Source organism: Stegodyphus dumicola, chromosome 12, assembly GCF_044657685.1.
Source record: "Stegodyphus dumicola isolate Sdum_Otavi_A_Nest chromosome 12, ASM4465768v1".
In the NCBI taxonomy this organism is placed as follows: Eukaryota; Metazoa; Arthropoda; class Arachnida; order Araneae; family Eresidae; genus Stegodyphus; species Stegodyphus dumicola.
In genome coordinates this window covers 13,648,642-13,671,412 of record NC_140779.1, presented here as the reverse complement: position 1 = coordinate 13,671,412, position 22,771 = coordinate 13,648,642, and the positions used below count along the sequence as shown (strand labels likewise).

At 30.4% G+C, this 22,771-nt stretch overlaps 1 protein-coding gene across 1 annotated transcript in view; it reads right to left on the bottom strand.

Moving 5' to 3' along the window:
- Positions 1-22,771, bottom strand: part of spas (spastin) — a 68,664-nt gene that overhangs the window by 8,432 nt on the left and 37,461 nt on the right. The window contains exons 7-14 of the mRNA XM_035358151.2: positions 15,739-15,803; positions 15,282-15,356; positions 15,105-15,176; positions 14,955-15,030; positions 12,343-12,434; positions 8,121-8,200; positions 6,377-6,499; positions 6,105-6,175 (exon numbers count right to left, since the gene is read on the bottom strand). Of these exons, the coding sequence (XP_035214042.2) occupies positions 6,105-6,175; positions 6,377-6,499; positions 8,121-8,200; positions 12,343-12,434; positions 14,955-15,030; positions 15,105-15,176; positions 15,282-15,356; positions 15,739-15,803 (654 nt within the window). The remainder of the gene's footprint in view (positions 1-6,104; positions 6,176-6,376; positions 6,500-8,120; positions 8,201-12,342; positions 12,435-14,954; positions 15,031-15,104; positions 15,177-15,281; positions 15,357-15,738; positions 15,804-22,771) is intronic.

Sequence of the window (22,771 nt, the reverse complement as noted above, 5' to 3'; positions counted from 1 at the left end):
ATTATTCATAAATAATTTAAAATTAGAAAGATTTTATTGATAATAACAAAGTAGTAGTTAAAATTATGCATAATAAGAGAAGCGTGCTTTTAGGGCATGCAGTTCATGCCTATAAAAGAGTCATTAGTTTTAACTAAACCATACATAAAAATCCTTATCAATTATTTTAAATAAAGCTTTATAATGAATCATGGATTTTATTTAGAATCAGGAGTTTAAAACGAGAAGGCTTGCATGCACATGTCTTCTTTCTGCCCCTAAAAGACTGCATGTTATCAAGTTACAACACTGGTAGATGAAATTACAGGGAAAAAGGACTTTTCCATCTCCCTTTTTCTATATTTCTGATAGCATATTTCATGCTTATTAGCTGCTTCATTATTTCATGCTTATGCTTAGTGCATGAATTTGCTTTATTACATGCAGCTCAAAAAGTGTTTGTCATCTAAAACATCACCATCTCAAAAAGTGTTTGCACTGAATTATTACAACTCATATGCTTTTTTAGGTAAGACAAAGGTAAGTTTCCTTCTTTAAGGTTTACACCATACTGTACATTTAGTTTACAAAAGCTTATTTCTGTTTATTTGTTTTCAAAATTACATATGATGTATTAAATTTTAAAATTAAATGTAATATCTTTGAAAAGAAATTTGAAGAACAACTGAAATTGAAACATACGTCTCTTTTGTCCTGGTCAAGTTTTAACTATTGCAATAATAAATGCATGGACTAAGGATATATTCAGTTATTTCAGTGCACTATTAGTGCTTATTTTAAGGTATAAAAAATCTTGTTATAATCAGGGCTTAAATTGAGCTGGACAATAGTTCTGGTACATCTCACTTTTGAGCGAGATCGTAATTCCAGTTAGAGTACATAGAAGCTTTAAATAAGATGGACTTTGGTACTTTGTAGTGAAATTGAAATGCAACATTAACAAAAAATTATGCTTAATACAACATTTTATTTAACGGTTAGCAAAACTGCTATTGCTATTAGACAACAAATGCTTAAATTTCCCAAGCATGAGCAAAATGGGAAAACTTGAACATGTGATTAAGAAATTTCTCCATGTCAAAATGTGATCTTATCAGGAAGGGCTATACTTATATAGTCAAATAGACCAGGGGTCGGCAACCTTTTGAGTCTGAAGAGTCAAAAATGACAATTTACAAAATTTCAAAGTTTTTAAAGAGTCACCAAATTTTTTCTTCTCAATAATACCATAAATAAAGTTTTTTGATAAACAAAAACTAATCTATTTATTCATAAGAAAAAAATATCTATTCATAAGAAAAAATATCTATTTATTCATATATAAATAGTGTTTTTCACAACAAATTAGCTGATATATATATATGGCATTATTAGATAATTACTTATTATTTAAGTAAAAAATTAAAACAGTTAAACATTTACTTACAACTCTAACTTAAATCTAACTCTCAATTTAAAAAAAAAAAAAAAAAAAAAAAAAAAAAAAAAAAAAAAAAACAATCGATCAAACAAATTTAATGGCAGCGTTGGCTTTGCATGGTTTTAGAAACTTTGGAAAAATTTGGCTCATAACTTGTTTTAAGTTTCAAACACGGCTCTAAATTTTTATTTGTTAGTTGGCTTCTTACTGTACTTTTAATTATATTCATGCAAGAGAACACTTGCTCGCACGAATATGTCGATCCGAAGATTGTCAGCACTCCAAATGCCAACTTCTTCACCTCACTGTAGCAATCTGGAAGACTATTCCATGCGTCAAATATAAGGCGGCATTTCTTTTAAAGCTGCCAACTTTTGTTGCATTACGTACATTCATTTTTAGACCTCCAACTCTTCCAACTTGCTTTTCAACTCTGTAAATTTTCCACTCCACAAAGCTTTACTTTTTAAATCGATCAATTGCATTTCTAGAGATTCAGTATCAATTCCAAATGACTCAGTGTGGATTTCGTTACTATTTGTATTGAGAGGGTTTACTATGAATGCTAGAGTGGTTTTGTTGGTTTTGAATTACTCAAATCTGTCAGAAAATTCATCTTTATTTTTTTTGTAACTGTGCTGAAGTAATTCGTGTCAACGGGTGCATTGGTTTTATCGCGATAGTGCTTTAGACATTGAAAATGAAGTAATTTACCACTCTGAATATCTTCTGCAAAAAGGAATTATTTTTTTCAAAACAAACCTATACTTCTTAACATAGGCTGGGTTTCCCTTTCCTTGCAATTTTAGATTCAGCTCATTTAATTTCGCTATGACATCCACCATAAAGTAAAATTTGTGCAACCATTTGTCGTTCTCTAATTCAGGGTGATTAATGCCTTTTTCATTTAGGAATGTATTTATTTCATTCAAACACAAAGCAGAATGTTTCAACACTTTCATTTGGAAAGCCATCGCACTTTATTGTGAAGAAGGAGGTCGGAAGGAAGTCCGTTTAAGAATTCTTTAAACTGACAATGGTACAGTGCTTTTGACAAGATGCTGTTAACAATCTTGATTACCAAATTCATGACCTCAACTATTTCAGGCAGAAATGTTTGGGCACAAAGCACTTCTTGGTGTATTATGCAGTGAAACGTAACACTTTCATGGTTTGTTTTGCTCTGAAGAATTGTTGTTGCCCCTTTATTTTTTTTTTATGTCATACTTCTGGCTCCATCAGTTGCTATTGAAACGATTTTATTTAAATCGATCTTATTGTCTTCTAGGCATTTTTGCACGCATTCGCTATATCTTTTGTTCCGAGAGCAGTAGCAATCCCATAAGTTCTTCTTTTGGATCTTGTGAAGACATATACCTGACAAAAAGGGCAACTTGTGCTGTGTCTTTTATGTCGCAAGACTCATCTATAGCAAGTGATAAGGCAAAAGAAAGCTGAATATCTTCCACCTGCAAATATGTTACATTTGAAGACATTTTAGGTATTCTATGTTTTAGCGGATAGTGGCAAATCTTTGATTTTTTTTCAAGACTTCTGGTTTGTTTTTGAAATCACAAAACAGTTCTTCAGATGCACGTATGAAGCAATCTCTGACATACTCACCATCTGTGAATGGTTTGCCTTTTTTTTTTGCAATTTCTAATGATACCACGAAGCTTGCCAGATTAACATTACTTGTAGATTGCTTCCAGTTACTTAACATGGAACTTGATTGCTGTTTTTGTTTTTGGGAGCTCGTCGACAGCTTTCTTTCGTTCTTCGCCGGCTGGATATTTACTAGCAAACTGAGTATGTTTTTTAGTGAAGTGTCTCTAAAAATTTGATTTCTTATTGTGTGCGAGTTTTCGAGGCAAATGAGACGTGTCGGAAGGCCATTTGAGTTGCATATGAAAGCGAACGACTGCGTCCAATCCCGATTGAATTCTCAATGCTCTTCTTCAGTTCTCTGTTTTTTTTTTTTTGGATAAAATAAATAGTATTTGCGTATGGAACTAAAGAGCCGCAGGTTGCCGACCCCTGAAATAGACCAATCAAATCGAGTCAAATGAAGTCAACGGATCAGATGCAGAAATAAACTGCTATTTGATCTGAATGCAAAGAATGATGATAAAAATACCTACATTCCTTCTATCCTCAGTATCATGTTTTATTTCAATAAATTTACTCATTTCATTTCCTTTACTCCTATCTCCCTTAACTTTTATGATAGTTTAAATACTACAGAAAACCCTTGCCAAGTGCAGATTTGGGAATTGCAATTTAGTGCAGTTTTATTTAATAGTTTTCATTTGATTTAATACTTGAATTTCATTCATACACAGTTCAATGTTCATTCCTCAGCATTTAATATTTACTGGCATCAGCTATGACTAGAAATTATCAACAGTTTTAAAGGATTTCTTTGCAAAAGCAATCTGTAGCAAAAAATATTCAAATGTGGAAAAAGGAGATGTCAAAGAATTAATATTCCCCCCCCCTAACTTCATCTAACATACTTTTCATTAACGATTACCATATTACTGGCTTGATGCATAAGTCCATGTTGTTCTTTGTGTTGGCAACACTGCATTGTTAAGCCTATGTTTTATATTATACAATTGTTTCTCTTCTGTTTGGAGTTTGATTATTGAAAACATTACCTTGTATGTCGTTAACAGCTCATTTGGGCCATTTTCAATGCTAATCAGTATGGGGTGTCAAGTAGAGAAAAATGAACTCTTCCAACACATCTATCACCCTTTCTGATTATCATCTTTTTTGGTCTATCTCTAACAACGTTCAGAGACAACAGCTTCACGATGAAGCTTTTCCTACCACTAATAGATTTCTTCAACTCGAAACCACAACAGTTTTATAGAACAGGCACTGAACTCCTACCTGAATGCTAACAGCCTGTTACTGACAAACACGGTGATTACATCACTAAGTGAATGAGCGAGTGATTATTGATTTATGATGGAGGATATCAATGTCTTGTTACTGTGAATTGTATTGCAGTGTATTTTATTTTATACCAATAAAATTATACCATGATAAAATTAGAAATCCAATGAAGAATGGAATGGACTTATGCACTGACTCACTATTCGGAATAAAATCAAATGACAATGCAGAAATTTCAATTTTAAAGATACATGATAACCAGCTTCTGAAAACCTTTCAATAATTTCTAAACTAGGCATATCTATAATATGTAGTTTTGTTATTTCCACAGAATTTTTGCATAATATTCCTGAATGACTGCTAATTCCTGAATGACCCTTTTCTAATTTAAAAAATACATTTTCAAAACTGTTATTCTGCATGACCATATGGGCTGAAAAACTTATTTATTTTAGCATCTAATGAAGAGACAATAGAAGATAAATCTAAATGTTTCATTGCTATTTTTATAAAACTTTCATTAATCACAATCTGATACAGAGTAGAATGTCTGATGGTGTTATAAAAGATTTGTTTGCAACATTCTTAACATTGGTCATCAGAGTTGTGACAGCCACTTTCTGATTACACTACTGTTCCCATTATAATTAGGTCCTGACAGTGGACAAGTGGCACTGGATGGTGGAAGCTTGACTTGGAATTTAATCCCAGGCTGCATAGTAGGTTTTCCCCATACATAACATGAATACAAGCCATTTTTTCTTAGAAGTCCTCCACGAAGACATGCCTTCCCTTACGCAGATAGCACTCACATGCACTGGTTTGTAATTAAGTTTCAAAGAGAAAAATCATCCTGTTTAGTCTATTAACCACCAATAGAACACAGAACAAATGATTGGTGTTTTTACCGCTTTGTTTTAGCCACTTGGCCATTAGAAGCAATAAATAATTATGAAAAAGTGAAGAATTTTACTGCATCAATATCTGGAGCTTGAGATGAATTTAAATATGCTCCAAACGTTGAACAGTTTAATTAAATATTTTGAGCAAAAACAAAAAGCTCCCATTAAATATACAACTTAAAGCAGAGAAACAGCTACTTATAATAAACCAAAAGATACACAAAGCAACTAAAACCTTAAGATCATAAAAGGAAAAATGCAGTCTTAAAAAATTATGAATGCATAGCCTGCAGTCCACCCATATATCTAATTTTGTATTATTGACCTACAGTTTTACATTATTGAAAACTGTGAACAACTAAACATTTTTGCGATTTAAAAAGATATGAAAAAAATTATTTGAATTATAATAATATATGAACAAGTATTGCACTTAACTAAAAAACAATAAACAGAAAATACTTAAAAAAAAAAGTAGACCTTTTAGAATTCCAGCTAAGGGAAGGTGGAAGAAAGACAGATATTCTCTTTAATATAATTAAAAAAAAATCTACCTTATTACTACTGAAAAATCTTTAATACAATTAATCACTTATTTACATCCTGTAGGCTGTATGCTTTTAGAACTCAGAATATGGCCCCTCTTTTTATTAATATATATATATGTACCCCTATCACTAAATTTATGAAAAATTATTTTCAGGCTTGTTTAAAATGAATTAGAAGGAAAAAATACTTATGCAATTAATTCATTTTCACAATTAATAAAATTCAGTCAAATTATTTTTAACAGCACATTTCTCTATAATTTAATACAGAGAAATAAGTAGTAAAAATTACAAATATACTTCAAAAGGAAGAAAAAAAAAAAGTCAAACCTCTAATTGGTCCCAGAGCTGCATCTTTTGCTAGAGCAGTCAAATCACTACCAGAGTAACCTTCAGTTAATCTGAAATGAAACTGCATTATCATTCTGAAATAAAATATAATATAATGGACATTCAAGATACCAATTTTAATCAACATTTAATCTTCTAAAAGTAATAAAATTAGTTAGAAATTAACATTAAAATTACAGTGAATTATTCTCTTTCCCCAATAGAATCATTAAGAGAAAATTTATTTTCGGTATTTGAAATTTTTTACTTACTTTGCAAGATTCTTGATATCACTTTTAGATAAAGAATTTTCTTGTTTAGCAAGTAATTTTTCTAACAATTTAATACGAGTTTCTTTACTTGGTAGAGTTACATAAACACGCTTTGTAAATCTCCTATAAAGTGAAAACGTAAAAATTAGGAATATTTTACAAATAGTAAACAATTAAAAATATATAAAATTATTAAAAATAAAAGAAAGTTACTCAATGTAGAAAGGGATATTGAAATGATTCTTGATCATACTCTGGGCATGAAAAAACAAAAAGCAATGACATTATGGGAATTCGTTGAATTAGTTTCTTCATCTTTCTTATTTTTTCTTCACTGAATTTATTTCTGAAATTTTACTTTCAGTGAAGTTCATATCAGGATTACTTCCAGGCCAAGTTAGTATGTGGAAGCCTTTAGTAATAAAATAATTTTTCAGAATGATGGATGTAGGGCAAGGAGCATTCTCTTGTCAAAAAATTGTACAAAACCATGCATTAAGCTGAGGAAAGAAATGTTTCTTCCGAGATCTTGCATTTTTATGAATTTATATTTTCTTTAATTAGTTCAACATGTCTCATACTATAAACAAATATAGTGCTCCAAATCATTAAAGTGAAGGATGCTTTACTTTAAGTTTTTCTATTTGAGCTTTTAAATGATTTTAGTAAAATAACAGTGCAAAAATAAACAATCTAAAGACTAAAACAAATACACATAACTCACAAGAAAAATAGAAAACTGAAATAAATGAATAAATCCAAATATTAAATTTATTATACCAGTGAAGTAATAAAATATATGTTACACAAAGATAACCTTTCTAAAAGAGAAAAAGGGCACAGAAGTTTTTTTTTAACAAATGTTGGGCACTTGCCTATAACGGCATTGGCCACTCCTAAGGCCAGAAGTGGTGACCATTTTATTATGGAGGAATCTAATACGTGGCCACCGTTACCTCCTATGAAGGGACAGACAGTTTTACATCCATGCCTTCTCTGGGATTCGAACCCGGATGACCTTTGGCATCGCAGTCAAGCTCCCCTAACCACCATACTGTCGGCAGGGCACAAAAGTTATTTAAAGTAAACATTTAAAAAAAGTGATTCTCAATTATTTTCCCCCATGCACTCTTTTCACCATAGCCAAATGATCATTCTCCCGCTTCCTTTCCCAAACTCAAAAACACATATACATTTATTTAGACTTAAGACTATTTTTTTAATGTGTTTCATAACTCAAACAAGAAAAAGTGTAGAAAACAATCATAAATACCAAAGCTTGAATAAATGTATTTTTTTATATTTATAAACTGAACTACTACTTAATTGGTAAATCATCCCCCCCCCCAGAACTTACCCCTTATAATCATTAGCTTACCTCATCCCCCCTAGAACTATGGAACCTCTGGATTAAAAACATGTTGCCATTTCCATTTGTTAAATAATAAGCAACAAATAAAATTCATTTAAAAAATTCATCTGCTGAAATAGAATGCAGATGAAAAAACTTAGTAAATTATGTATATTTGGTACAAGAGGAAAAAATCCTGATATTCTGTACAGGAATGTTGTTTTAATGTTTATTCATAAAGGAAATTTGCAAAAACAAGAAATTCATTTTTAAAAAATCCATTTTTTAAAAACTGTATATGTGAAAATTTAAAATTATAGGATTAAAAATATTAATTTTAAATATATATGATATTCTCAAATGAAAATTCTTGTTTTCCAAGATTATAATTACCTAAGAGCAGCATCATCTAATTCTTGAGGTCTGTTTGTGGCACCCATTACAAGAACACGTTCATCTCCATCAGAACGAAGCTACAGGGTGCAAAACATTTTTAATGTTGAGTTGATCGAATACTATTTAAATAATGCATTTAAATTCCATAATTAATTTTAATTATTTAATTATATCTGGTATTTTTTAAAATATGATAAATAATTGAAAGTTTTTTAATGAATTTTAAACATATAAAAAATTATCAGGGGAAAGAGACCAAATTTTAGCAATAATTAAGTCTTTAACCCTCTGGCTGCTCATCCTGCGGGCATGTGTTTTTCTTCTTTTATTAAGGAGTGCATCCCGCTTTCCCCCGTTTAACCATTGAAATAAATTATATACAGTATTAGATGTTTTGGCCAACAGATATCATTAGTTGTTTACTAAATTGCGGCATTTGAAGGCACGGGGTATTACCGCTCAAACTTCACTTTTTGCCGTTTTTTTCTTACAGAAATGGCTGCTAGAAAATGTTCAGCGATTATCTTGATTATTTAATTAAATTAGATTTATTGAATCTGGCACAAAGACTGTGAAGCTGGACTTTGCCTTGAATCCTGTTTTGAACTCTCAGTGCTTTATATTCACCTTCAAATTCCTCAGTGCTTTATATTTTCTTACATTTTATACAATTTGCTTTTTTATATTATGCAATAAATAGATAAATATAAATTAACTGTAATTCGACTGAAATTTATTAAAAAAAGTTTTTTTTTTGGTGATAACATCTGAAATTGGTTTTTCTGGCAACTTTAATATTTCATGATAAAAATCTATATAAAAAGTATTTTCTAGAAAGAAAAATTTCATTTTCCCATTCTCCAATATATATAGATTTAAAATATGGGGGGGGGGGTTGAGGCGCTTTTGGTCCAAAAATTGAGCAGTCAGAGGGCTAATACTATAAACAGCTAAGAAAAAAAAAAAAAAAAAAAAAAGAGAAGAATTAATTTCATATATTGCTTATTTCTAATTAAAAATAACTGCTTTCATGAATGTTTGCATTATTTTCTTCATGCTTAATTTAATTAACCCCTTCGAGCTGGGTAGCGAAAACGTGCGCTTATCGCGGAGGCCGGCAGTGTCTTCCGCGAGCGTCTCTCCAGAGCCGGGGGCTTTTTTGCAACTAAGCCTAAATCCATGAAATTTCCGAAGTATCAACGCATTGTTTAATAATGCTCTATAGAGTATTTAAACGGTTATGCTTTATAGATATTTTTATATATATACTTTAATTACCTTATTTCTTGTTTAAATGCATATTTTACACATTTTATTTTAATTACTCACATTTTATGACTTTTAACATTATACATCTGAAAACTAAATATATTACTTAAAATTCTCTTTTCGTATGAAAAATTTGAAAACAGGGATCTACACACAGTCCTACGTTGCATTCCTTGAACTCGTAATAACACATTTGCCGTTTTGGAGGATTTTTCCGGGAATGTGAACAAACGAAGCATCGTCGTCTCATTTTCTTATCAGTCTCTTCTGAACAAAGTATTGGAAAATCTCTTTCAGTTAATCTTTCAGAATCAATATCTGAAATATTTTGCATCATTTCTGCTATTTCATGCTCTGTTAAACATTTTCGACGCTTCGACATTGAAACGGTAAAAACAGAAAGAATTCACGTCTAACAAGATCTAGTTATTTTCTAAAAACTGAACTGTAAACGAAAATACTCAACGCTTTAGCGCATATAAAACTTCTACTTACAATAAACAACTACCACGTGCGAATAAAGTGCGATTTAAAGAGACGTCATAAATCACGCCATTCGGAAACATTTAGTTCCCTGTTTGTTTATATAATCAAAAACACGTGTATGTGAGTCATGCTTCTCTCATTTCGAGCAGAAGGTCTAATGTACATGTATCTGAAACCATATGGACATACAGTGCCATCTTGTGGCAGAAATTATAGTTTGAAAAACGTTCCAAGGTACTGGCACAAATATGTGACAGTAGGTAGAGAACGCAACAATGCTCCGGCACGCCTGCGTGTCGGCCGGTAAATAAGTGTGTTCGTTGCTGGCACGTGTACGTGACAGTCAGCGCGAAGGGGTTAAGAGCCAGTGTGCTTAAAAATGCCCACAATAAAAGCATATTTAGTAATATTTATTGCATAATTTCAGATTTAGTGATTAATTCTCATATCTTGAGACAACTAATATCTTCAATATGACTTACAGAGATTTTACAAAAAGTTACTTCACTTAAATAACTGATAGAAATCTATAAGTTTCCCGCCACCGCTATTATTGTCTGCTCAGACAGTGCGTGTTGGCATGCTTAATGATAGTTTGTCAAACGATTTTGCCATTTGAAAGAAAGAGACTTGCTTTAGAACACTGTGTGAAATTTGTAAAAAATTATCCTTAAGTATAAGGTGTTTGAAAGGGGACTACCACGCTACCAGATTAGAACCATTATTTAATTCCAGTTCTGTTGCAAAAAGTCAGCTACAGAATGTCACCAAATTATGTATACAGCTTTAAGTGCTATGACATTGTGAAGGCTTAGGCAATAATTCAAAAACAAGGACTATATCATTCAAGAAGCAGAGCGCTCTGGCTGGCCTACTAATGCTGATGATGCTCACCTATGAGAACTTGTGGAAGATCAGCACGCAATCACTCGAGAGCTTGCTAGAGAATTAGATGTTAGTGCCATGTCCATCAGTTGCACTATCCATCGCATAAACTTGACGTACAAGTTCAATCGCTGAATGCCGTATGTGCTGACTCAAGCGAATAAGGACAAATGTGTTCGAGGTGTGTGCTAATCTGCTCGAATAGGAACACAAAGACAAAATTCTGGACCAGATTGTCACTTGTGATGAAAAATGGATTTAGTTCAACAACACAGGTCAAAAGATGGTTGGTCTGTGCCTGGATTTAACTCGCCTGTTATCGCAAAGTGCAATTTGACTAATAAAAAAGATCATGCTTTGTATCGGGTGGGATTGCCAAGGTATTATTCAGAAAAGGTAAAACCCTCGACAGTTTCCTTGATGATGCTGCTATCAAGGAAAAACATCGAACTGAGATACGGGGCAAAAAAGTAATGTGCCATCAAGATAATGCAAGATCACATATGTCTGATTCACCGGCCGGACTTGAACGGGATCTTTTGCTACACCCACCATATAGCCCTGACATCGCTCCTTTTGACTTCTACATTTTTTCACACCTGCAGCTTGCTGTGCTATCTTCCATTCTGCATAGGATGTTCGAAATGAGGTTAATATGTTTTTGGACTTGCGGCCCAGAAGTTTCAAGGCTGAAGGTTTTGAAAAACTACCAAAATGTTGGTAGAAAATCATAGATTTGGGTTGTGATCACTACCTGCACTAGAGGTACTGCTTTAATATTTCCCCCTTACCTTTATGAAGAACATTTTTGGTGGAAAAACATTCATTACAACCAGCTATTATCAACTATTGGAGTAATAGCAAAAATACGAAATAAATTTATTCACGAAAAGTATTATGAAATAAAACAGAAATTTCTCATATAAGGTAGAAAATCAAGAATTTGGAATTTCTGTATGCTAGTAAAACCTAATATTTTCCACAGATGAAATCTGTTAAAACTGTATGCTAGTTTTCCTTGATATATCAAATTTTTTAACTTGGAAATATTTAATAAAAGCTTTTCCAAATAATACTGAAATTCTTCATGAATATCCCTAAAAGATAGAAATTTAGAATTCGTTTAGCATCTGTATTTATTGAAATTATGTGATTTTATAAGACTAGATAAAATTTCTGAAGCATTTAAGAAATACAACAAATCTTGGTGGGGGATGAAATGAAGCAATGTGATATATTCACTTCAACATATATATATACACACAGAGAGAGATGCATATCAAATTGAATCAAGTCCCCCTTTTACGTATAATTTGTCAAAAGATTCATTAACTTGAATTTTTAATTAATCTAATTTTTTCTTTCTGCTTCTTTCAGCTTCAGCTAACTAGTTTTCCTGTACATATCAAAAGATTAAAAATTAACAATTTTATAAGACTTTTAATCAAACTTTAAGATGCAGTTAACAAATAAGGGGGGAAAAGCACATCAGGTGGAAAAAAAATTTACATGTTGCTCTTTAACATAAAACATTTTTTGAAATTAACTTCAAATCATTTCTATAAGAATTCCAACATACTCCATCAAATTCCACTAAAAATTCTGTTTTTAATCTACGACTAGCTTCATGTTCATTTTCTTTTCTTTCATTCAATAAGGAGTCAACTTCATCTGCAAAAAATTTGGTACAAATTGTTATCAAACAAACAATAACAAGCAGTTTAAATACAAGTTTTTATTGTTTATAAATGTACAGTTTTCCTGTGAAACTATCAGCCAAAGTGACTTAAGCATTATCATAAATATACATGGGAGAAATGAGAGGGAGAAAATCATGATCAAATCATATAAACTGCACATAAATTTCATCATACATACTACACATAACAGGGAAAAAAAAGGGGAAGTGACATGCTAAACACAAAATCTATTTAAATAGAAATGATACTCATAATGTAATTTCCTTCAGATTTGACTCTACTGAAAAACAATGTTGGTGACAATAATGACTAGAAGTTAAAATAAATTGTTTAAGATCTGGTAGTGGGAGATGCAAGGTGTAGGTTACAGTGTGAGAAAGATTTAAGGCCATCTAATAAATATCTTTCTCCCTTTTCTTGTTCCTATGCCTATATGCCCTGATATCAAGTCAACATTTGTCATGGAAAACTACCAAAACTGATATGAAAGTCTTGAAATATGAGAGTATACTTGATTACCAACACTGGCATATATGTTTTCCTCTTGCACACTTCAGCTTTTTCTGCTAAAAATCTGAAAAATTGCTTTTAAATTATATTTTCTAACATCTTATTTTTATGTAATCACAGCATAAAGAAAAAGCCGAAATATAGTTTTACCTTTAAGAAAAAACAATAACAATCTGATTTTTTTCATATCCAAAATAGCTAAAGTAAGTCTGTTGTAAATGAAACATTTGTAAAGCAGGTGACACCCATATAATTTAATGATCCAATTTCAAAAATTAATGAAACAATTAGGTTAGGTTATTTGAATATGGCAAAGAACACAAGGATTATCTGCTTAAGGGGAAGTATGCTTCATAAGGACTTTTTAAGGGAATTAGAATTATTAGCATAAGGGAAACTAACTTGATTCCATTATACATGGGGGAAAAAAACCTAAAACCAACCCTGCAGCCAGCCTGTTCACCTGGTATCGAACCCAAATCCAACTTTTAGCATTTAGCTGTCTTAACCACTCAGCTCCTGGTTGGGCAAAACAATTCAGAATACCCATCAGTGGTTTTTGAATTATTGGTACAAATCATATCATCAAATAAATTTCATAATTTCATCCACCATATTTAACCCTTCCACCGATCAAGCTATGTATATGCATTCAACTGTATTTACGATTAAAAAACATCATTCTCAATGATATTTAATACTGCTATTTAATTATTTCCTACAAGATGGTCACTTGTAGATTTTCTTAGATGACCACAAGGTGGTCATCTAAGAAATGGCTTTTGTGAAATATACATTTTACACTGTTTTTTGTTATATATAATACTGTGCTATTTTAGATGATACATAAAGAAAGATTCTGTTCATTATTAATTCAATTAACTTTTAAATACTACATTAAAGATAATGCTTGATAAATTATAATAATCCTTCTCACTTATTTTAAAATAATTTTTTCTGATACATAAATTATTTTTTGATGTACAGATTTATTCAGTGCTTTTTAAAACAACAAAAATACTAAGATTAAAACACGTAATTAATAAGCAGAACAAAGTTTGATGGAGTTTAGCACATGGGTTTTCATTTAATAATAATAAAGAAAACAAGAGGAAGGAAGAAAAGAAAGAGAGAACAAAAAGAAGAATGAAGCAGATGATGTAAATTTCTTCAGGTGCAAACTTTTTCACACACAGCTAAAATATTAGCATAGATCTTTAAATGAGAATAAGTGCTCACACAATTTTTATAAAATTTGGTGTTTGGGCTCAATTTGAAGTGTAGAATCATCCCATGAAGGAAGGAAAAATCAGCATTCATTTCAGAAAATGTCAAATTTTGTGTCAGAAACCACAAGAACAATGCTATATTATATAACACTGCACTTACAAAGTTTTATAACTTTTTGCAATAAATTCAAGCACACTTGCTAAACAATAATTGACAGCATTTATTACAACAACATTTCAACTTGCTTTTCCTAAAATTTCATCACATTGTTGACAGTTTTCCATGCAATTAAATCACTTCCTTTAGAACATCTATTCTTATGGATTTGAAAGCTTAGCAAAGAACAGCAATGCAGTTTATCTGTAAAAAGAAAATAACTGAAACATGTGAAGCATACGGGATAAAACATTAACATGATTTAATGCTTTACATAGATATGAATGATTTTTGTGATGTATGAGAAGATACTGATGATGAACCCAGGAGGGGTCATGTTTTGCAATCTGAGTAGTTTTAAACTAATAATTATAAAGAATTTTGTTAATATCCATATTGTCTACAAGCATCTTTATAGCCATCAAAATCCTCTGGAGCATCATCTTTTACTCATTTAAGCAAGGTTTCACTACTTACACATAGCCTCACATACTATCTAAACATTGAAAAGTATTCAACTTATTCAACACACATTATGATGGTAATAGAACCATTAGAGGGGAATATTTTCAGAAAACAAGATAAATTCATTTACCTATGAATATAATTGTTGGTTGAAGCTCCCTGGCAACAGCAAACAAGGCACGGACAAGTTTTTCCCCTTCTCCAACCTAAGGAATTGTCAAAATTTTAAATATACGTTCAAAATGAAAACAAAAGCAGTATAAATTAGACAATTACTTACATATTTTGAAGTTAAAGAGGCAGCGCTAATGTTAAAAAAAGTAGAATTTGATTCACAAGCAACAGCTTTTGCCTACAATTAAAATTAATGCACAAAAATTCCATATTAATAGCTTGTTCATATTGGAAAAATGAAACATATTTTTGATACATATTGAAGAAATAAAATGTTACTTACTAGCATGGTTTTTCCATTCCCAGGAGGACCAAACAGCAAAAGGCCTTTAGGTGGTGTTCTGAGACCAGTAAATAACTAAGGTACAAAAAGATTTCCAAATTGAACAATAAATCATATTAAGAAAACAAGTCATATTAAGATTGCATAAAAAGAAAACAATTAAGGATCTAAAAATTAAAAGCTATAAAAAGAATGATATTCCAGCTTAAAGATATATACGCCGTAAAGGAAATTAAAAGAAATAAATAACACACTTAAAAAAATATTCATTTAATAAAATTAATTAATAATGCATGTTTTAGTCTAACAAAGTATTTTAACTGGACAGCAGAGTAAGACTCTTTAAATATAAAATAATTATTTTCCATAGTATTCTTTATTTATAATTATATAATTTACAACTTGCATACTCAGAAAAAAATCCATCTCCAAAATAATTATTAATTAAAAAAATTACCTCTGGACGAACAGTAGGCAAGATAACCATTTCATGTAAAGCCTGTTTCGCAACTTCCTGTCCAGCTAAAATATTACATAAAAAAAAAAAAAGCAATCAACAATTTTATAGTTACAAGATCTTTGCCAAATAATAATAAGTCCTTTAAATATGCACTAATATTAACAGCATTAGCTATACTAATTCAGAAGTCAAACAACAAAAACCAGCGTTATAACGCTGATTTTTGTTGTTTGACTTCTGAATTAGTATTTATTCGGCGTGTTATTGTGTCTTAAGCATTAGCTATATGAAATAATACACACATAACTTGTACATTTCACACGTTTAGTTTTAGAAGTTCAAATTTACATACTAATTTACTTCAAATACAATGCAAATATACATATTTCACATGTTAGTCTATATAGCATAGAATATTTTAATAAATGACAGTGGCTGAGAAGCAAAAATACGCTTATCCTAAACAGAAATTAGAAAACACTGTAGAACATTAACAACTGCTAAAATACATTCTGAATCCTCAAATTACATTTTTAGGTATATATTCTTGATCTTCCTGATTTGTACTATTTTTACTTGAAAGCAAGATCACCCTCACTCATATTTTAGAATAAATTTTAATATGTAAAAATGCAAGTGAATGTCTGTATATATGGTTTTGATTATAATGAAAGGTATGCACTCCAATTAAATAAGGAATTTTACCAAACTAAAAAGAGAAAAATTTAAAAAGTCAGCAATACATTGTTACCTATTAATTTTCAAGTGTGCTAATGACCAATACAGTGGATACAGACCTAACGGTCTAAGAGCTCAGCAAGAAGAGTCTAGTACAATTAGTGGTAGTTATGCAATTCACATGCACTAGGCCTAACACCATGGTTTATGTAATCATACTTATACAGTACAATAATTAAAGCCTTCTCTCATTCTGCAATTTTATTTATCAAGATACTTAATTGTAAAACCCTATCAAATTTAAAACAAAAACTATATTCGAGTAAATACAATACTTAAAATATATATATATATAATGTAGTATGAACTTAAATCCATTTAGTGCGAATACAAGTTATTATTACTTGCGCAATTGCTGCAAAGTTAGTTAATAATAATTTATTTCCTAAACAATATTGATTATATTATCTCCTAAGTTTAATTAAAGTAGAATTATTTTAAAAGTGTGCATCCATACTGGTAAGTTATATTTTGAAAGATGTTTTGAAGTAATTTGAAAGCAAAATGTTAATAATGTTTTAACGGGGACTGGAGTTAAATCATCACGAAGAATAATATTACAATTGTAAAAGTAAAAATTAAAACATGTAATTATTGTCATTGATCGGAAATTAGTTGACTTTTCAAGGGGAACAAACCAACTCCCGTTCAATGATCAATAATTGATAGAAATACGTAAATATGAAAGTGTTTCATCTTTACTCGAGTTATAAGTTAAAGCCAAACCGGCAATTCTAGTCAGGCCAAATATTTCGGCGAATAGTTGTTACTCAAAGAACTGATTCTCATGAAGCATTTTAGTCAATTCAATTTGGAGTAAAAATCAATTACTGTAGAGAAATCTTGTAAAACTCGAGTAATCGTCCCCGACACTATCATCTTTATGTATTTGAGTACTATATTATTTGTAGAAATTAAACATTGGAAATTGTCATTATGAAATCGAAATCAAAGTAAAGTTGAAATAAACATAGAAGATTATAAAAAAATAATGCAAACTTTGCAAAAACAAATCAAAGAGAACATAAAAATAATATAAAATTAAAATAGAAAATAATATAAATAAGATCAGTGAATGTACATGAAGATATAAAGGCCAGAAAGGTATTAAGTAACTTACATTCTTTCTAGTGGGGGAGTTGGCAGTGTGTTCTCTTCGTGTCTGACTCAGAAGTGTAGGGTGTCCGAAAATTCTTAGTGGCAGTAGGGGCTTTGAATTATATCAGTCGGTAAGACTTGGGTGAAGAAATTTATGGTAGTGGGTGGGACTTGGAATTCTTGAGGGATGTATTTTGTGGAGTTCTTATCTGAGAGAGACCGTTTGTTAAGATTTTTTTAAAAATACTAGTGAATGGAAATTAATTAATTTCTGGCTAATTGTCGTGTCGCAATGATTAAGAATTTAAGAAAGGAAAAAGGCATTTTCGCTATCCAAGAGCTAGTAGACAGTCTAAAGGCAGGAAATAGGCCCATTTTTTTAGTAACAGTATATGTCTGAAGACAATTAGCTTTTTACAATATATACAATTGAGTAATTACACTATATACAAATCTTTCAACTGACAGTCATCCAACTTATACCGCCTTCTCAGGTTTAGGAATAAATTATCATATCCCTATCAGTTAAATGATTTAGAGTGAGTATTTAACGCCTGCTCTTTTAAGGCAATGGTTGATAAATTGAAAGGGAATTAGATTATTTTTGAGAATTTTGATAAGGATCAAAATTTCGCGTTGTAAATCTATTGTATCTGTGCATATAGTTTTAATTCGTTGTATTTGATTAATTATAGTATTGTTAATTACTTTTTTGGATATGTTGGAGTTCCAATTTATTAATTTGTTAGTATTGAAATTGAAGTTTCTTGTTTTGTCAAAAAGTAAAATTTTTTTGTAGTTAATGATTTGAAGATCTAGAAAAGTCTATGCTATTTTGTGAATTATTAGTTTTATTAAGTTTAAGACAATTCGGATAAATGTCGGAGTTTTCAATTTTACCAAAATTATTAATTGTAATAAGGTCATCAATAAATCTGTAGGTGTGTTTGTAGTAATTTAACTCTTGTGGTTGTAGATTTTTTTGGAAGTTAAATTCTTTGACAAATAAAAAGATATTACAGATCGAGGTGCTGGAATGTAAGCCCATTGGCAATCCTCTGACTTGTTTAAAAAGTTGATTTTGAAACTTGATGTAGTTATGAAAAAGTGTGCATTTTAGGTAGGTTTTCCATTTGTCAAGAGTCATGATATTGAGTATATTAGGGAAAAGTTTTGGTAGATCAAGTAGACTGGTATAGATTTCTTCTAGAGGAAGTGAGGTATATAAGTTTTCAAAATCATAGCAGTTAATGTTTTGGATGTTAATGGTATGAATGGTATTAATGACAGGAGTGTTATTATGAATGATCCAGCAATAGTTATGATTAGTGTTACAATCATTGAAAATAAATTTACAGATTTTATTAAGTTGAATTGAAAAATAATAGTCTATATTTTTCTTGTAATTATTAGTTCCATTAGCTATAAATCTAAATTTTAATGGTGTTTTATGGAATTTGGGAATCGCATAAAGATTAGTAAATCTGTTGTAGTTTGCATTGAAAGTAATATTGAGTTTCTTATGAAAAGTTTTAATCCTGTTTATTATAGATGTTTCTGTAAGGTTGGCTGATTGATAAGTAGTTGCGTTGAGAAGTTCTTTATGAATAATCTCAGTGTAGAATTGTTTTCATATAATGCTAAAGTTATTAGTTGCTTTATCTATTTTTGTAATAGTAAAAAGCTGTTTTAATTTACTAATATCAGATGTAAGTTGCGACCAGTTCAGTGTACTTTTAAATTTGAGGTGACTGATTTCTGTGGATATGCGTTGAAGAATTTTAGCTTTCCATTTTAAGAAGGTATCTATGGGAAAATTCAGTTGATAGCTTGCTTTAACTATAAATTCGTTGATGTTGTTGTAACAGTAATTTGTAGTCATGTTTCTGATTGGTCTAAATTTTGTACCATAACTCATTAGTGTTTTTAGTTGATGGTTTTGTATGATATTCAGGTTGCCAGTAATTATGTGCTGGTGATGAGAATCTACGTAATTGCTGTAAATTGGTGTCTTACAATGTCATTCTGCAGTTTCATCTATTTCATGGTGGTTAGTAAGCAAGTTGCTTAAGGTCCTTTGATATTTAAATGCAATCATTGGTATAGTGTCAACTGCGGGGAAGTAATCTTTACAATCTCTGATGATTCTTGAGAAATGAATATTGCCAAACTGCGGATGCAGAAAATTGACTTTAAAATAAATTTTGTGTTGAGTGAGACTATTAGAGAGTCTGAAAAGACTAAAATCAAGAATCATGTCTTTAATGATTTGTATGTCGTCGTAGCTTTCTTGAATGAATTTTTTTAGTTTGATAAGGAATTTATTAGTACAGGAGTGTAACCAGTTGAGAAGTTTCTTGGGAAAACAGTCTGAGTCAAAAAAACATTTCAATTGTTTTTTCAATGCAAGTGTATCCAAAGTGGATAAAAATCTCGCATTATTTTTTATTTTGCTTCCTCTTTTACCTCTCTGCGTTTTGATGCTGTAGAGTTTAAATTGGCTGAAAATAGACTTCTTAGAAGTATCTCTATGACTATGTATATAAGTGTTAAGTCCATATGGATAAAGTGAACGTTGTTTTAGTATATAGAGAGATTCCTGAAAAATTCGTGTTTTGTGATTGGGTATTATATCTAGTATCTGAAGTTGAATAGAGTTGAAGTCATGGTGTTTAAAGTGTTCTAATTCTGCTGTATTAAGTTGTGATGGTGTACTTATTTTAATGTTATTTTTTTGTGCGTTGAATTTTTTGATTTGAGCTCTATGGTTATTGATTCGAAAGTTAAGATTGTTTTTAGTCTGTCCTATATATTTAATATGTCAAGTACCGCATGTAATCATGTAAATACAGTTAAATGTTTTTCATAGAAATTGTTTTTTGGGTTTACCTGTAGCAGGCATGGCGTTAAATTTTCAAGTTTGTCATCTAGTGGAATGACATTTAGTGATTTCAATATGAGTTAAACTAGCAAGATATAAAAGTAAGGAGGCTGCTAACCTTCAATACAGTAAAGTTTTTGTATAAGAACTTTAAAACTTAAAAAGGTTGGAGATAATATATAAAGTGGGTACATTAGGTAGGAGATAAATAGCGCTAATAGCTGCTATTTAGCATATCAAATGTTGTATGAACTTAAATCCATTTAGTGCGAATACAAGTTATTATTACTTGCGCAATTGCTGCAAAGTTAGTTAATAATAATTTATTTCCTAAACAATATTGATTATATTATCTCCTAAGTTTAATTAAAGTAGAATTATTTTAAAAGTGTGCATCCATACTGGTAAGTTATATTTTGAAAGATGTTTTGAAGTAATTTGAAAGCAAAATGTTAATAATGTTTTAACGGGGACTGGAGTTAAATCATCACGAAGAATAATATTACAATTGTAAAAGTAAAAATTAAAACATGTAATTATTGTCATTGATCGGAAATTAGTTGACTTTTCAAGGGGAACAAACCAACTCCCGTTCAATGATCAATAATTGATAGAAATACGTAAATATGAAAGTGTTTCGTCTTTACTCGAGTTATAAGTTAAAGCCAAACCGGCAATTCTAGTCAGGCCAAATATTTCACTCCAAATTGAATTGACTAAAATGCTTCATGAGAATCAGTTCTTTGAGTAACAACTATTCGCGGAAATATTTCACTCCAAATTGAATTGACTAAAATGCTTCATGAGAATCAGTTCTTTGAGTAACAACTATTCGCGGAAATATTTGGCCTGACTAGAATTGCCGGTTTGGCTTTAACTTATAACTCGAGTAAAGACGAAACACTTTCATATTTACGTATTTCTATCAATTATTGATCATTGAACGGGAGTTGGTTTGTTCCCCTTGAAAAGTCAATTTCCGATCAATGACAATAATTACATGTTTTAATTTTTACTTTTACAATTGTAATATTATTCTTCATGATGATTTAACTCCAGTCCCCGTTAAAACATTATTAACATTTTGCTTTCAAATTACTTCAAAACATCTTTCAAAATATAACTTACCAGTATGGATGCACACTTTTAAAATACTTCTACTTTAATTAAACTTAGGAGATAATATAATCAATTAATCAATACTGTTTAGGAAATAAATTATATATATATATATATAGCTAGGCCTATGCAAGTAGTACAAAACCAATTTTTTTGTTTGATGCCAGCTTAAAATTATAGATATTGTGATACTGTACTCTATACCAATTTATGCAACCAAATGTTATGATGGAACTACTAGTAAATGATAATACTTGAATATGTTTTTCAGATTCCTCCCAGTTCTATATGAAGACATCTTAGAAATCTTGAATATTTATAATTATAATGCTATAATTAAAGCAATTTGTTGTGATACATTTCTCTAATATAAATGAAAATAATAACAAATTTTGTCATTCATTACAATTTATAGCACAATGATGCTAACAGGACTCTTAAAATACAAAAGGACAAATTTGAATAATATTAAGTTTACCTCATTTCTAATTCCTACACATAATAACTTTACCAGCAAAGAGATATAAAAGATATCAGAAGCACTGAATGATAAATAAGTCACAGGAAGAAACTATTTTTTCTCTCAGTTCTTATAACATGTAATTTGACTAAAACATTGCTTTCTGAATTTTGACATCAGAGGAACAAATAAGCAAAAAGCTTTGTTAGAAATCACTATAGCATCATAAATGCAAGTTTAACCCAAAAGAATCCCTGCATATGCAATCTATTATTTAAAAGTAAAATATAACTGTTAACTGTTTGGAACAAAAAATATTTTATATTGGGGGGGGGGAAGAGATAAAATTGGTTGACTGCTTGATCTACCTTGTTACTTTTTCTTCAAAAAGGAGTGATATATTATTATCATTACAAAACATTATATCTTAATCATAATCTTAACTCCACATTTGCTCTAGAGGAGGAATGAATGTTAATATTTTGACACCACATTAATATACAGTCAAAAGTCGTTAATCCGGACTCGTCGGGACTTCGGCGATTCCGGATTATAGATCATCAGTTTAAATCTTGTAAGATGGCATGCAGAAATTCTAAAATTAAAAATATGACGCCATAATTTATGAAATAAAGAACAATTATGATCTAAAGGGTATCAAAATAAAATTAAAAAAAAAAAAAAGCTTAATATTTATTTGTTTACTTTATTAAACATTTCTTTCAATGTAAGTT